Source organism: Lytechinus variegatus, chromosome 19 (genome assembly GCF_018143015.1).
Source record: "Lytechinus variegatus isolate NC3 chromosome 19, Lvar_3.0, whole genome shotgun sequence".
Taxonomy (NCBI): domain Eukaryota; kingdom Metazoa; phylum Echinodermata; class Echinoidea; order Temnopleuroida; family Toxopneustidae; genus Lytechinus; species Lytechinus variegatus.
The window spans coordinates 2,306,757-2,324,239 of NC_054758.1; the positions used below are offsets into that span (position 1 = coordinate 2,306,757).

The window sequence follows — 17,483 nt, forward strand, 5'->3', positions numbered from 1 at the left end:
GTGTCTTGTGATCTCGATATAATGTATCAAGTATGTATAGATGTCACATTCTGTAATACTCTTGGAATAATCAGTAATGCACGAAGAAAATGATAATGATGATGGTGGTGTGATGATGATGATGATGGTGATGATGGTGATGATGCGGATGATAATGATGGCGAAATTGATGGTGATGTTGATGATGATGGTGATGACAATAATGATGACTGTGATGGTGATGATGATGATGGTGATGATTGTGATGGTGATGATGGTGATGACAATGATGGTGATGATGATGGTAATGATGGTGATGATGGGATGATGATAATGATGGCGAAATTGATGGTGATGTTGATGATAATGATGTTGATGATGATGGTGATGACCATGATGATGATTGTGATGGTGATGACGACGATGATGATGGTGATGATTGTGATGGTGATGACGACGATGATAATGGTGATGATGATGATGAATGGTTGTGGAGGGAGTGGTGATTAAGGAACTGAAATGTTACCGACAATGCTGCCGCTAATGATAATATTAATGACAATCGTGACAACTGCAATACCAATATCTTGAAACAAAAAAACTTACCCGCGTATGTTGCGATTCCATCGACCGATACAAGATGACTATGAATGGATCAAGCATCCCAAGATGCTCCTCGCTACTTGGTACAAACTTGGATCTCTTCAAACTGGTGTTTAGCAACTACAAAATAAATTCAAAAGATTTAATACAATAAAATTGAACATCATAGTATATGTACATAATACCTTCAACATTTCATATCTTCATTATGTTGACATGTAGAAAGCACAACCTACCTTTTTCATTATAAATTTGATGATGCTGATAATGATAATAGCAACAGCAACAAGAATACTACTAATAATAATTGAAATAACAATAAAAATAACAATGACAATGACAATAATAATAACAAATATATTAATGATAGTGATAATCATAACAAGTGGAATGCCTCTGGCCGTCTCACTGGATCACGCGGTTCAATATAGCAGCAGTGCTGACTTTGAATACTACTCTAACTCACACAAGATGTTCAGTGATACATGGTTACTCTTATGTCCACTTTTTATGAACGAGACCAATAAACTTACAGAGATATGATGGTTATTCAACAAAAAACCCCAACATAGCCAAAGTTCATTGACCTTACATGACCTTTGACCTTGATCATGTGACCTGAAACTCGCACAGGATGTTCAGTGATACTTGATTACTCTTATGTACAAGTTTCATGAATCAGATCCATAAACTTTCAAAGTTATGATGGTAATTCAACAAATACACCCAATTCGGCCAAAGTTCATTGACCTTTGACCTTGGTCATGTGACCTGAAACGCGCACAAGATGTTCAGTGATATTTGATTACTCATATGTCCAAGTTTAATGAACTAGACTAATAAACTTTCAAAGTTATGATGGGAATTCAACAGATATCCCCAATTCGGCCAAAGTTCATTGACCCTAAATGACCTTTGACCTTGGTCATGTGACGTGAAACTCATGCAGGATGTTCAGTGATACTTGATTAACCTTATGTCCAAGTTTCATGAACTAGGTCTATATATTTTCTAAGTTATGATGACATTTCAAAAACTTAACCTCAGGTTAAGATTTCGATGTTGATTCCTCCAACATGGTCTAAGTTCATTGACCCTAAATGACCTTTGACCTTAATCATGAGACCTGAAACTTGCACAAAATATTCAGTGATGCTTGATTACTATTATGTCCAAGTTTCAAGAATCAGATCCATAAACTTTCAAAGTTATGATGGGAATTCAACAGATATCCCCAATTCGGCCAAAGTTCATTGACCCTAAATGACCTTTGACCTTGGTCATGTGACGTGAAACTCATGCAGGATGTTCAGTGATACTTGATTAACCTTATGTCCAAGTTTCATGAACTAGGTCTATATATTTTCTAAGTTATGATGACATTTCAAAAACTTAACCTCAGGTTAAGATTTCGATGTTGATTCCTCCAACATGGTCTAAGTTCATTGACCCTAAATGACCTTTGACCTTGGTCATGTGACATGAAACTCTAATAGGATGTTAAGTAATACTTGATTAACCTTATGGCCAAGTTTCATGAACTAGGTCCATATACTTTCTAAGTTATGATGTCATTTCAAAAACTTAACCTCAGGTTAAGATTTGATGTTGACGCCGCCGTCGGAAAAGCGGCGCCTATAGTCTCACTCTGCTTCGCAGGTGAGACAAAAATTATAATAACATTAATAATAATAACAATTACAGTAATACTAATAATAAAAATGATAATTATAACAATAATAATAGAAATAGTAATACTTTAATTTTTCATTGCACAAGATTTATTAAGTGTTTATGAAATATACATGTATGTTCTATATGAATTAAATAAATGAATTGAATTGATTAAGAAAGAGAGAATAATTAATTATAAACCTTTCAGCTTAGCCTTGGAATGATGAAAGATACATATCAACCTGTAAAAAAAAATCAATGAGAAGATATGTACATGTATCTTTGACAAAGTAATTTGTAAAAAATTATCTAAGAAATGGACCAACCGATTGGCAAACCTCTCAGAATAATAAAAGATACCATTAAAAATATTTACCTGTAAACCGAACTCAACGAGCAGATGAATATGAGTCTTGGTGCTAGTCTCGGGTACCAGACCCGCTCTTGTTGGTGCTGGGAGTAATAAGTACGTACTCGGCGGTCGTTCATGTGGCTTCACGCTGTCTTTCTTCTCATTCCTACACATTACATTTCAACATACATACCAAAGTTTATCAGTGATTGAACATTACTAACAATTTATCGGAAACCAGTGGCAGACCGTGACCCGGAGGAGACAAAGCATTGGAGGGGCACAGCATTGTTCACAAAGAATACAGTGCCCCTCCAATCATTTGTCTCCTAAGGGTCACGGTCCGCCACTGTCGGTAACTATAAAAACATGAAATGGCTGATTCAATATTAATAACACTTCTTTCCAAAACTAATAACCAATAAATCTTAACGATCAGAGTTCCACTAGGTGGTGCTGCACCATCCCAGGTTTGCTCAATCTCGAGATTTTAGCCCGATCAGCCCTCTTCGCGATTAATCTTGAGATTCAAGAAACCCCGTCTCCACGATCGCAAGAAGAGCGATTCTTGCTCGAGCGAGGCATCAAGCTGATATTCCAAGCATGCGCACTTTCGATCTTGGAGTTTCAACGGCCCGCGCTTTTGAATAACTTCCCGCGATATGCAATCAAGTACATGTAGTCTTTTCACTAGCAATTTTGCCGAATTCGACCGTTGTTATGCAACAATCCTCTCAGCTCAGCCGCGCTATAATTATAAGCGAGTGAAGTATTCTTTGTTCAACATGATGGCGGAGAAGGAGGCAACGACAGAGGGAGAGAGAGAGGAGGAAAGAAATGCTATTTGCTCACATTTTGCGAAGGAATAAGATGACACTGCTGTCAGTTTTGTTATTGACCATGACCATCGTCGATAATGAGCGCCTCCCCCATCGGTCTGGTCTCTCCCAAAATCCATTCACTGGGGGACTAGGCTGGGGGGACACCATCGTTGCTGATTGGGGAATTGATGAACGCTATTCACGTTAAAGTTGACTTTCGCATGCGTTCGGTACAATCGCGATGTGTTTATGTTTTGACCAAGGCGGAAATAGAACGCGAATTGCATTATGGACTGACGTCATAAATAAATTAACCAAAGTCCAATCCCGAGTGCGTCTGCACCTACGAATTAGCGGGTTAATTTGTAAAATAGCGCGCTATTTTGCAAATAAACCGAGTTGACTTGGGATTGCAATCTCGAGATTAATCCTACGAACTATAATTGCGTCTGCATTACAAACAATCTCGAGATTTTTCAGATCGGATAATTTGCCGGATCAGAAATAGCGCGCTAATTTGAAAACTCGGGATGGTGCAGACGGCCCTATTGAGTGGTAGGAAAACTGAAATTTAAATTCCAGTCCATTTCTAACCTCCAAGTAGGAATAAAAGAAAATCTAATTCCAAATTGTTATGACGCCAGCATGGGCTGTGACCCAAAGCCGATTTGGTCTTACTCTGACAAGGTAGCATGCAGAAAGGCAGAAAATTCTGATTTTACTTTTCCTAGCAATATGGCTAACCTTTAAATAAGAAACGTTACTTTTTGGAACTTAAATTTTTTTTTAGGTTGTTCTTTGGGCCTGATGTTGGCAGTATAAAATTATGAAAAGTGGCCCATAACTCTCATACAATAAGCCATAATTAAATAGTAGAAAGTTTGATATAAAGCTAATTAAATATGAATTAAAATTATTCTTAAATCTGTCCACGTTGGGAGCTTATAAAGGGAATGTGTTGGCTGGAAGTGAATTCCACAGTCAAGCCATCCTTGGTACATGTATATATGAAGATTGATGAAGAGAAATAATTGACTTTGGGACACTGAGTCTGTAGGGTTGGGCAGCTGCAGTGGACATTGTACTGGTAAAAACATTGCATTGTATTAGATTGTGTTGGGAACTGTCATCGGTGAACTCACTTTGCAGTTGGTTTGAGCAGAGGAAGCGTTTCTGATGTCAGTCCATGGATAAAGATGAGCAAAGCCTCCTGGGATATCCCAGCATTCTCTTGGATACCCATAGTGCACCTCCGCAGTGTCTCCCGGACTCTGTTCACCGCCCGATGGCTGTTGGATCTATCCAGAATCTGTGAAAAGCAGGTTAAAGTTTATAGAAAGTAATTGCAGCAAAATATCATTTCTGGACAGAGCTTTTACAATCAAGGTTGATCTAGGTCTGGACATTCAAATCAAATCATCTTTGTGAAATCGTGAAATTTTAGATGGAAACTGACAATTCTGATGATAACTAACATAAATAGGCATATGTGGGACAGTGTATTAATACTGCTTAGAAACATGTCTGACATTTTATGGAATTCCATGCTTATTTTGCTAATTTTCAGAAATTACACTTGTTTTCTCAGATCCAACTGGCACTTAATTTTTATTTAAAAATACAAACACGTGGGTGGTCATTTTATTGGATTCTGTTCAAACTGATATTGAGATGATTGTAACCACAACTTGTATTTGTCTTTGATCAATTTTACTTCTGTTTTTTTACAAATAAAGAACACTCGAATTCTGAAGGCTAAATTAGATTTAATTGATTGGCTTTAAAATCTTGTATCTCAAAATAAAATAGATTTCAAAGCAGCTCACCTCTTTCAAAGGAGTGATCAGCTTTGTGATTGACCCTTGACCTACGAACTTTGACACCACCTCATAGCAATCATAGGCTTTTATGCTCCGAGCTTCAAGCAGCTTTCCCACAATGCCTTCTACTTCCTTCTCCTCCGACACTGCTCCAAAGAGTTCTTGGTTGAAGACCTGTTAAAGAGAGAGGATAAAAATCATCAACATAATTATCATTAGTAGTATCATTAGTATTGGTATTATTAGTAGTATTAGTATTATTAGTATTATTATCATTAGTAGTAGTATAATTATTACTATCAGTAGTAGTAGTAGTAGTAGTGTAGTAGTAGTAGTAGTAGTAGTAGTAGTAGTAGTAGTAGTAGTAGTAGTAGTAGTAGTAGTAGTAGTAGCAGTAGTAGTAGTAGTATTATTAGTAGTAGTAGTAGTAGTAGTTGTAGTAGTAGTAGTAGTAGTAGTAGTAGTAGTAGTAGTAGTAGTAGTACTAGTATGATTCTTATTAACCTCATTACTGTTATCATGATTAACATTATCATTATAATTTTCATTACTATTATTATAATCATTATTGTTAATATCACTGATATCACTATTATTATTTTTTTGAAATGAATATTCACAAACCTGTGTAAGTGAGTCTAAGCAGGGGTCGAGGTCACCAGAGGTCAACTTAGGAGAGATGTTCTTGAGCAGCAGGTGGACAGTAAAACCGAGAACATGAAGCTGAGGAGGAACAAAAATGATTATACAGTATGAATCAACTTTTTTTTCTCTTTCAAAGAAAGTCTTTATTCAATATTTCTCCACAACGCATATAAACATATGCAAAATGTATGTGATACATCAAATTCAATATCATACATATACACAATACATAATTTAAATAAGCTCGATGTGCCTCGATTCATCAAGATATACAATAAACTTATTTTGTTGCATGTGCATAGTTCGTTCTATCTCATGCTGATACTTTAATTTCTTTTGAAATGATGAGAATGATAAGTTTCCTTTTAAACATTTAGTTGAAAAGATATAATATTTGGCATATAAAATATCAAAATTAAAAGAAGAATTTCCAGCTGGTATGCCAAATACAAAGTCATTGAAAGATAATTTTTTTCACTTTTAAGAGTGTATTTTTCAAAATCATCTAAAAATCGACGAGTAAGGGGACATTCCCAAAATAAATGAGCAATAGTTTCCGTGTGTGCTGAACAAAAGGAACATAAATCAGAATGTGATATACCAACAGTTTTCAAGTACTTGTTAACGCCAAGAATATTATGAAAAATTTTGTACTGAAAATATCTAAGCTTTGTTGAAAAAGTACATTTAAAAGGAATCATATAACGATTGGATCTGAAATAATATTTTTCCATTTGTTTTGTGAAATAAGAATTTCAAAAATTTTCTCAACACACGTTTTAAGAATATATTTACACACTTTTGTTACCTTGTTTATGTTATATATAATTTCCTCTTGGTAATTCACTTTTTTTAGGAGGTTCTTTGCAAACCATTTTCCATTCAATTGGTATGGCAGATATAACAGAATAATAATCAAGAAAATTACAATGAATATCAAACTTACAAACAAAATCAGAATGTGAGAGAAAGTTACCATCCTGCTTCAACAAATGATTTACTCAACTTGTTGATGATAGCTAAAGGTAAACTTTAAATTTGATTATTTTTTTCATTTATCCATTCCATTCATCCATCCATCCATTCACTCAATCATCAATTCATTCATTTATTCATTCATTCACTCACTCACTCAAAGAAATCAATCTATTGATCAATCAATCAATCAATCGATCGATCAATCTATCAATAATAATAATAATAATATATGTAATTTATAGTGCGCCAAATCCACTCGGCAGAATGCCCAAGGGGCAGTGAGAGAAGAAAGAAAGAACGAAAGAGAATAGGTACAAATATAATAGTAATCGATCCAGGAACAATTAAGAGTAAGAGGCATTGAATAGACGAGTCTTAAGGTAACGTTTAAAAGTATCAATGGACGTGCATTCACGAATCATTCATTCATTTATTAATTCATTCTTTTCTCTTATCAGCCAATCTTTCATTCATTCCACCAATCATTCAATGAAATAGAATTTCAGGAAACAAAATTAGTCAGTGATTTTCTCTAATTTGTTCAGAGCCAATCAGATGCAAGGATTTCAGTAGCTTACAACAGCTGTCATTCAAAATATATCAATGATGAATATGTTCCCATGTAGGAACTACTTACCTCAAACCCTCTTGTAAGACTGTTCCTGAGCTGCTTGAGGATAAGACCAAAGTATTTCACACCCAACGAGTCTAGGATCTTGACCAGAGTGTCCCTGGTGATGTTACGGATATCCAGGGAACGGCTTCGTAACATCTGACACACCTTCAACAGCACACTGGATGACAAAATAGATAGATTTTTTAAAGAGGGAAATTATTATTGCACATCATCATCAACATCATAATAATAAGAAAGTTCTTGTATTTTAACACATATCACATTATGAGATTTTAACATATCCCTATGTGCTTCCAAAGGACTTGGATATTATTACCCTGGCTTTAGGCCCGAAGCCTTTTACAGCGTGAAAACATTTCAAGGAATAATTTCCTACCACGTACCCATTCACCTCGCCAGGGTTGAGTGCAGCACAATGTGGATTTATTTCTTGCTGGGGGAAATTATTCCATGGCTCCATAATCACCATCATCATCACCACCACCATCATTATGATCATCATTACCATCATCATGATCATCATCACCATCGTCATCATCATCATCATCATCACCACCACCACCACCACCACCATCATCATCATCATCATTACCATCATCATCACCATCGTCATCATCATCATTACCATCATCATCATCATCATCATCATCACCACCACCATCATCATCATCATCATCATCATTACCATCATCATCATCATCATCATCATCATCACCATCATCATCTTCATCATCATCATCTTGTATACTATCATACCTGTACAGATGTTGATCCATAGTTTCTTTTGGGAGTGCTTGGAGCAGCTTAATGACGGCTAGAGCTATGGGTACTCTTAGAACCTCTTCATCCTGGGCGATCTTATTCCTTGCTTTCTTGTGTTCTCCTTCGCTTCTAGTCTGTAAAAATAACATCAAAGGAATATTTCAAGTATAACTAGAAGATCATGATTACAAAAGGCCTTTCATCAGAATTATATCAAAACAGGAATCTCTTTTCTAGATTTTAGGGGCCTTTTGACAACCAAATACACTATTTTACCTTTTCACAGAGGACCTTCCCTGGCAAATCATTGATGGTTTTGGGTTGGCTGGTCATGTTTTACTCCTGGTTATAGATGCAACTGCGGAATAGATTATTTAAATATTTTTATTTTCTACAAGAAAATAGTGAAGCTACCTTCTTGGTGATGATCTTATGAAGCTGAGGCAGGATGCTGCGGACGATGGTACGATGAATCCTAGTTGCTATGGCGACCTGTTTCTCCTTCTCTTTCTCTATCTTATCCTTCTCTTCATCTATACCACTATCATCTTCGCTTTCCTCATCTTCTTCTTCAGCTTCTTCATCATCATCATCAACATCATCTCCATCTTCCTTGGCTTCGGTACTCTCTTTCTCTCCGGTGGAAGTTTCATCGCGGCCATCTTGATTTTCATCTTATGAAAAACAGAAATTGCACAAGATTAATGTTTAATTCACAAAATAATCAATAGCATAAATAAAAGTGTTTGTATGTATAAATTGGAAAAAATATACATATGTACCACATTATCCTGGTAGGAAATGTGTGATCTCTGAGAAAATGAAACAAAATATAAAATGGCATTTCAAGCCGATATTGGGTCTTTTTCTAAGCAATAATACACTGTCCCACATGAGCTCTTACGTGTTGGTGATCTATAGTGCAATCATCTTTTAGCTCAGATTTCATGATTCCACTGGTTCTTATATGGTGACAATTAACCTTGATTTTAACGACTTTTTTCATGAAATTATTTGCTGACACTATAGAAACCTAGCTTTAATTATAAATATTTTTCTTTCCAGGTGCATGTATGTGATATTAATCAAATTAATCAATTGCAATAATTAATCAAATCTATCAATCAATTACCTTATGTGACTGGTTTCTCCTTGTCTTCTTCTCTAGCATGCACCGTCACCATCACCAACATCATCATCATTTTCATCATCATCATCATCATTATCATCACCACCACCACCACAACAATCATCATCATCACCACCACCATCATCGTCCTTATCACCATCATCGTCATCATCACCATTGTCATCATCATCATCGTAGGCATCACCACCACCATCACCATTGTCATCATCATCATCGTAGTCATCACCACCACCACCACCATCATCATCACGACCTCCACCACCATCAAATTATAAATACCTTGTGTGACTGGTTTCTCCTTGTCTTCTAGTCCAGCAGACATTGAAAGATCAAAGTGAAATGCATCCAAAACAGCAACAATCAACCTGTTCAAGTTCAATAAAATATAAAATAGTCATTATGAAATAAATAATTTTATGAATCCTCGACAGCATGCAATCAAAGTTAATTCATTGAACGTACATCTCACAAATAATAGTTTTAAACTTACGAATTTTCATTCCATATAGTGTTCTCATATTTCAATATTTTTGACATGTACAATGCTTAAACAGGTATACAGTGTATATGTACTTTAACACATACATGTATGGCATCCAAACTTGTGAAATAATGAATATGACATATATCCCCCTTAACTCTTTGTCCGCCATGCACAGAATCATCTATTGCCGGATTAATTCTGTGGACAACAGAAATGGGTGCTCCGGATTTGCATGCGTAGTTTACATGGCTGTAACTTTTTTATGCTTTTTCCTACAGAAGAAGGTTCTCAGTAAAGTTGTAGCTAGTATGAAATTAGCTTTCTATTCATGTATATTTCATAAATATTTATTCATGTTTAGAAGATATATCTCTGATCAATGGAAACCTTCAAGTTTCAATTGGCAAACTATAAGTGTACAGGCTATTCATTCCCAGATTTTTACAAAATATGAGAACAAGCTACTTATAACCCCTTTGTCAAAGAATAATAGTACAGGCCAAATACTCCAAGCCTAGGTCACTTTTGTAAATGGTAAGGCAGGAAGTGCAGCTTAGGGAGCGTAGCTTTCGTGATTGATAGCATTGTTTAAATCAATGTAATCGGATTGTCATGAGATTATTGCCCATCGGCGTACTTGGCGAAGCACCAAGTGTGCCAATCGGCGAATTGGCGGACAAAGAGTTAACCTAACCACATCATCCGCATTCACACGTGCATACATGACCCACGTTTGAAATCAAAACACCTCTACAGAGCATTCAACATTGGAGTAATGTAACTTTTCATATTGCCCAAATGGCTTACTGCTTGAATAGAGCAGGAGGCTGTACATATATCATTCACTCTGTGTGATTCTCAACATGAAATCTCACCTGACGGCCAACTTCTGAAATTCTACGCTCCTCATGAGCAACCTCAGATACTGGGTTAGAAGCCTTAGATACTGTTGCCATGACAACACGGTAGCCATACCACCCACAGCCGCGATGGCCTCCACCACCAGGTTCATGTTCTTCGCGACCTCGGGGTCAAAGATCATCGAGGTCGCCACGGGAAGGAGAAAATGCTGGACGACTTTCCCCGATAGCTTCCCTTCTTGGCAGAACTTGGAGAGGCGACGAAGCGCCCTCATTCTTCTATGATGCTAATGATTCACAAGAGAGAAAGGGTTTTCCATTGATAATATGATATGAACATTTCGATAATAAATACTGCATGCAAATGATGTATCATACGTATATGGTCAAGATATACATGTAGTGGGCAAAAAGATTTCCGTCAATGAAAAATCTGACTTTGAAATCTAAAATCATTATCATATGATTATGGACATCATCAAATTTTTGACATTTTTCTTGTCATCATCATCATCATCATCACCACCATCATCCCCACCACCATCAACCTCACAATCACCATCATCATCACCACCATCGTCATTACCACCATAATCATCACAGTCATCGCCATCTTACCTGTATGTGTCTGATATTCTCAAAGAAATCTACTTCAACGTCAGGATCAAGAAGCACCGACATGGTCTCAAAGTGTGGATGAGAGGGGAAGGCTTGGACCAGCTGAGAGAGGATGGCCAAACTCTCATGGCGAGCAACCTACATGTAATTGTCAAACAATTGAAAACAATTGTCAAACACAACCTCATTTCCAAGACAAGGAAGTCCAGTAATTAATCCCCTTAATCTCTGTAATTGATCCCCTTAATCCCTGTAATTAGTCTCTTTAATAACTACCTTACGCTTATTTTGCTCCTGTGAAAACTGCCTTTTACTTGGTATCTCAATTATTGCAATCCAGGGTAGAAAATAACTAATTTTTCAGGGGCTTTTTTCTACATTAGGGTGATTGCAGAAATTTTGGGGCTATTCATTTTTTTCTAAGGATTATTTATGATGGGTAACAAGCCACTATGCAGTATATGCAAATATCATTCTTCTGCCATAGTTAGAATATTGATTTTCTGAATAAACATGAATATTGTTTGTGACAGATCTTAAGGCGACTCTAGAAAGAATGATCGCCCCCCAAAGCATGCATTTTGAAGGAATTTTAGGGGGATTTGGGCTGTCATTGGGGTGAAATTCCCCATCGCTCTCATGTAATTCCTACGCTGTTACAATCACTGTAAACACCATGTAATTCAGCTTTAGGGCTTCCATGTGTGGCTAATTTGAATAAATATCTTTATTACAATCATTCAAAATTTTTACACAGAAAACTTTCATCAGTTGGAGATGATACACGTAAGTTTAATGAAGTTAACCTTCAACCGACCTTAAAAAAATTATTTGGGGTGAGCATTCATCCACAACTGTGGACTTTCTCAAGCCAACTGATCATGCTGTCTGCGATCTGTACATGTACCTCAGTCTCTCTTGATCACTGGAATGAAGATTGTTGATAATAGATATCCAAAGGTACAGATCTCAGGCAGTATGATCGATTGGCTTGAGTAAGTCCACAGGAGTGGATGAAAGCTCCCCCTAAATAGTTTTTAAAGTTGGTTAAATCTTAAACTTTATATTCTTAAAGGTCAAGTCCACCTCAGAAAAATGTTGACTTGAATCAATAGAGAAAAATCAGACAAGCACAGTGCTGAAAATTTCATCGAAATCGGATGTAAAATAAGAAAGTTATGACACTTCAAAATTTCGCTTATTTTCAACAAAATAGTTATATGAACGAGCCAGTTAGATCCAAATGAGAGAGTCGATGATGTCACTCACTCACTATTTCTTTTGTTTTTTATTGTTTGAATTATACAATATTTCAAGTTTTACGAATTTGACGATTAGGACCTCCTTGCCTGAAGCACAAAATGTTAAAATAATGGAATTCCACGTGTTCAGGGAGGAATAAAACTTCATTTCACATGACAACGTCGAGAAAATAAAAATATTTCATATTTCATATAATAAAATACAAAAGAAATAGTGAGTGAGTGATGTCATCAACTCTCTCATTTGGATGTAACAGGCTCGTTCATATAACTAATTTGTTGAAAATAAGCGAAACTTTAAAATGCCATAACTTTCTTATTTTGCATCCGATTTTGATGAAATTTTCAGTGTTATGCTTGTTGAATTTTTCTCTTTTTATTCAAATCAAGTTTTTGTTGGGGTGGACTTGTCCTTTAAATAAAATCCCCCTCTCACCTCTGTCTTAGCCCTCAGACCATCTCTCAACGCTGGGATAAAGGTATGTTCAACGATCGTCACGAAAGCCGTGTCGTCCTTCTGGAGCTTCTTGATGACACCGTTGATCATGTGGCTAGAGTTATCCCTCAACGCCATGTCATCAATCTGAAAAACAAACCATACAGGTACATGTAACAATAACAACTGCCTACAACTGACTCCTGAAGACAGACAGTCAACCTGTCCGAAACGTTGAGTCTCTCTACTACTCATCATCTCTACTTGCCGACTCAAGCCAGCATCTCCTCATCAGCTCTACTACTCAAGCTGTTCTCACTCAACATTCCTTCTGGTTTACAGTCCTTTTCAGGACTATTTTCAAGAAAGAATACTCTACTCTCAAATCTCCACTTTCTCGCCTATCCACTTCTTCTCTTCTTCTATCCACTGTTTCTATAACACTCCACATGGTGTACCGTAAACCACATCAGCAATTGTACATGCCACCATGCAAACCTTCAAACAACAACTGCCTACAACTGATATTAATAATAACAATCATAATATGACATTTATATAGTACATAATATTCACAATCTCTTTGTGCTTTACAAGATGAATTAGATGATTTATTCATTACATATAGATAAACTACAATGTTATTCTTCATATTGGAATTCATTAGAGCTTTATGATTTTGGTAAATTAATGAACACACAACTTTTTTGTAATACATTATCACGTTAAACAGGGCCTGCGAGTAGAACATTTTTCAAAACAGGATTTACTACCCTGGGTAAAATATGATGTCGTTGTCATTGTTGTTGTTGTCATTACTATTATTATTATGATCATTATTATTATTATCCATTTGTGTATCACACTACTTAGTCTAATTCTAATTCATCTGCAACCAGTTCATCTCCTCAGGACCAGGCGCGAGGTGCGGGATGTTGAGCGGTAGGGAAGCCGGTATACTAACACGCAAAAAAGCCCGGTCTGGTTAGGGTTAAACTGTTATTGATAAAATTGTTATGACAATAAGTTTTATGAAACAGGAAACAAGTGAATCAGAACATACCTTGAGAATGAAATAGAAGCAGTTGTGGATGAGAGGAGTAAAGAACCGCACGTCCAACTTCCGGCTATCATCCTCCAACATCTGATTGGCTAGTCGGAACGCTTTCAGACGTAACGTGTAATCGGGTTCATCCAAGCGTTTCCTGTCCCACGCATTCAGGCGGGATACGGTGCGGGCGATGTCGTCGAGGGCGGAGTCTTTGGTGGCCATGGCGGAGAAGATTTGGACGAGGACAAGGCGCGAGGTGCGGGATGTTGTGCGGTAGAGAAGCCGGGATACTGGGCTAAGAACAAATATCATTCAATATCGTGAAATGTTACCATCTTGAAACATGGGAAAGACACAGCTGGAGTCCGTTGTAGAAAGAGTTGCGTTTTTACGCATGTCCAAAATGCACGCTGTTGATTGGTTGAAAATCAAGTTACGCATGATTTCTTATAGTTGGAATTGATTGCAACTCTTTCTGCAACGGGCCCTAGAGAACTATCTTACAAAGAGTTGCGATTGATCCAATCAACCATAACTATGGACGGCCAGCAACATCAAAACTGATATCCATGTTTGCTCGAAATATTTTCTCTTTAAAGAAGGGCCCCAAGATTCCCTTCATAGTAATAATGAAATAAAAATATCAATCCATCAAGTGTGAATAATGTGCTTTTCAAAATGAGTTACAAACAATTCAATTTTGATAATTTCAATTCTTGTAAATTTCATTCCTGACAGGAATATCTGACAGGGAAATAGTACAGGTGTGTAACTTACTTTAGGAAGCAGCTTGTATCATCTATCAGTTTCATCAAGTTTTTGATAGTACTCAGGATCTCAACCTCTGTATTCTGGAAGAAAAAAATGTAAGGAAACTTTGTTCAGACTCAGATAACCTAGAGGATTTGGGGAATACACAGGCCGTTGGTACTGCACTTTCTAACAAAGGATAATGAAACCTTCATATAATGACCTGTATGTAAAGAGAGACATGAAAAAGTGGCCTATATAACCATGGGAGCATTCCATCAACATTTTCACCCAAAAAGTTGTCAGATCTGGCAACTTTCCTTGATTCTGATTGGCTGAGAAGCACTGTCACTATGGTAACTGTCGGATCAAACAAGACTCGTCAGACAAAGCGTCCGACAAATCCTTTTTCGAAACGCTCCCCAGATGAGAAAAAATTAGGCAGTCAGTTCATTATGTACAGGTGTATGGGTTGAATCTTGGATGACACTTCAAATAGAATTCACATCAACAAACATTTATCGCAACTTTAGAATGGCTTTTCTTTGTTTTTAAAGAACATTGTGGAAAATTCCTTAGGAAATAAGCCAGTTCATAGTTCCTTTCTGCGCATGATCAAAAGATTCTACGCATGATCAGAGGAAGGTCATTTGTACTAAAGTGACATGGTGCTTTAAAATCTAATGAGATAAGCACCAACTTTGATGTCTTGATTATTCATATATTCTTTTGAATTGTCGTTTTCATTTACATCCACAAAAAACAACAATGCTTCCACGAACGACTGGTATTTCACAGTTTGTCAAGTACATTGTGCAACATGCTAAGATATGCATTCAAAGTAGGAATGCAACAAATACCTTCATTAAGTGTTCATTGGTGTTCCATTCTAGTCACCTGGTCTATTCAATTTCTTCATCCTGCTATGTAAGGCAAGCTTACGTAATATCTTGCTTTGAAATCTGCCTATCATGATGAAAGAAATGAAAGGTCATTTGACCAAAATTGCCCATGAGGTAACTACGAACTGGTCTATTATGACATGTACTTGAGGTTGATTGGATCAATCGTACATTTTTTATGGTAAGACAGGGCCCAGCAATACACAGACGTTTGTTCTCACCTCTGATATTCTAGCTGACTTTTGAAGGTACGGCAGCAGCAATCCAACGAGAGATGAACAAAGATCCGACGCTTCAACAAAACCACTCATCCTGGAAATATATAACAACAACAACAGTGAAACATTTTATCAGACAAGTCATGCTTTACCCAACACTTACCATAACAAAAGGAAGCATCCCTGAATATTTTCAAAAATTTTTTTTTTTTTTGGAATACACGTCCTGTCTGTACAGTATGCTCTACATAATTCTAAAGAAATTGGAGTTAAATATAGCATAGTTTAATTTCTGATATATAAATATTTCAAAATCAAATAACTACCTATATTTCTCCACAAAACAACACATTTTGCTCATATCAAAGAGTTACGACAAGGACAGCTCCACAGCCAATCGAGGAAAGGGATTAAATTGGAAGACAAGTCACACAAAAAATGTTGAAGAAATGTTCCACCAAACCTGACAAATGCAAACACTTCATATATTATCAAAATTCTAGAGGTACAAACAAAATAATTAATTTTACAATATAGGACAGTTAGGCAACAAAACAGATTGAAAGAAAAAAATAATTAAACAAATACTGCTTCCAGCAACCAAATAAAGTGGAGAGGGAGATTGAAGACTATTGCACCGGCAAACTTTACGTATAGAGGATACCTAATGACTGGGTAGTCTTTGATCCAGACTATGGTGGGTAGAGGGAATAAAAGACTATTGCACAGGCAAACTTACTTATAGAGGATGCCTAACTCTTTGGTAGGCTATGACGGGGTAGTCTTTGATCCAGACTATGGTGGGTAGAGGGAATAAAAGACTATTGCACAGGCAAACTTACTTATAGAGGATGCCTAACTCTTTGGCAGGCTATGAAGGGGTAGTCTTTGATCCAGACTATGATGGGTAAAGAGAATGACTGAGCAATACATACACAAACTTACTTATAGAGGATGCCTAACTCTTTGACAGGCAATGACGGGGTAGTCTTTCATCCAGACTATGGTGGGCAGAGGGAATAAAAGACTATTGCACAAGCAAACTTACTTATAGAGGATGCCTAACTCTTTGGCAGGCTATGACGGGGTAGTCTTTCATCCAGACTATGGTGGGTAGAGGGAATAAAAGACTATTGCACAGGCAAACTTACTTATAGAGGATGCCTAACTCTTTGACAGGCAATGACGGGGTAGTCTTTGATCCAGGCTTGTGTTGTATTTTGATTGCACTATTGAGATGTGTCAAAATAGCTGGAATGTGAGGTAGAAGCATAGATATGCCGGCGCTCAGACCACCTTGAGAGGAAACAAAACAAAACAGTTGCTTGAAAATAAGATACCAGTTACCTTTTCCCTCAAAAGACAAAATACATGTACATGTAGTTTGGTCCCATTCATGGAAAAAGTTGCTGATAGATTAATAATAGTAATAATAATAATAATATTAATTATACTACTACTACTAATAATAATAATAATGA

The 17,483-nt window shown here is 36.6% G+C and overlaps 1 protein-coding gene across 1 annotated transcript in view; it reads right to left on the minus strand.

Moving 5' to 3' along the window:
- Positions 1 to 17,483, minus strand: part of LOC121406213 (small subunit processome component 20 homolog) — a 66,207-nt gene that overhangs the window by 12,671 nt on the left and 36,053 nt on the right. Inside the window, 16 exon segments of the mRNA XM_041597236.1 lie at positions 586 to 702; positions 2,633 to 2,774; positions 4,572 to 4,738; positions 5,256 to 5,423; positions 5,874 to 5,972; positions 7,510 to 7,666; positions 8,266 to 8,405; positions 8,686 to 8,945; positions 9,701 to 9,786; positions 10,781 to 11,052; positions 11,384 to 11,521; positions 13,082 to 13,228; positions 14,145 to 14,427; positions 14,910 to 14,983; positions 16,006 to 16,096; positions 17,154 to 17,298. Coding sequence (XP_041453170.1) covers positions 586 to 702; positions 2,633 to 2,774; positions 4,572 to 4,738; positions 5,256 to 5,423; positions 5,874 to 5,972; positions 7,510 to 7,666; positions 8,266 to 8,405; positions 8,686 to 8,945; positions 9,701 to 9,786; positions 10,781 to 11,052; positions 11,384 to 11,521; positions 13,082 to 13,228; positions 14,145 to 14,427; positions 14,910 to 14,983; positions 16,006 to 16,096; positions 17,154 to 17,298 — 2,486 coding nt within the window.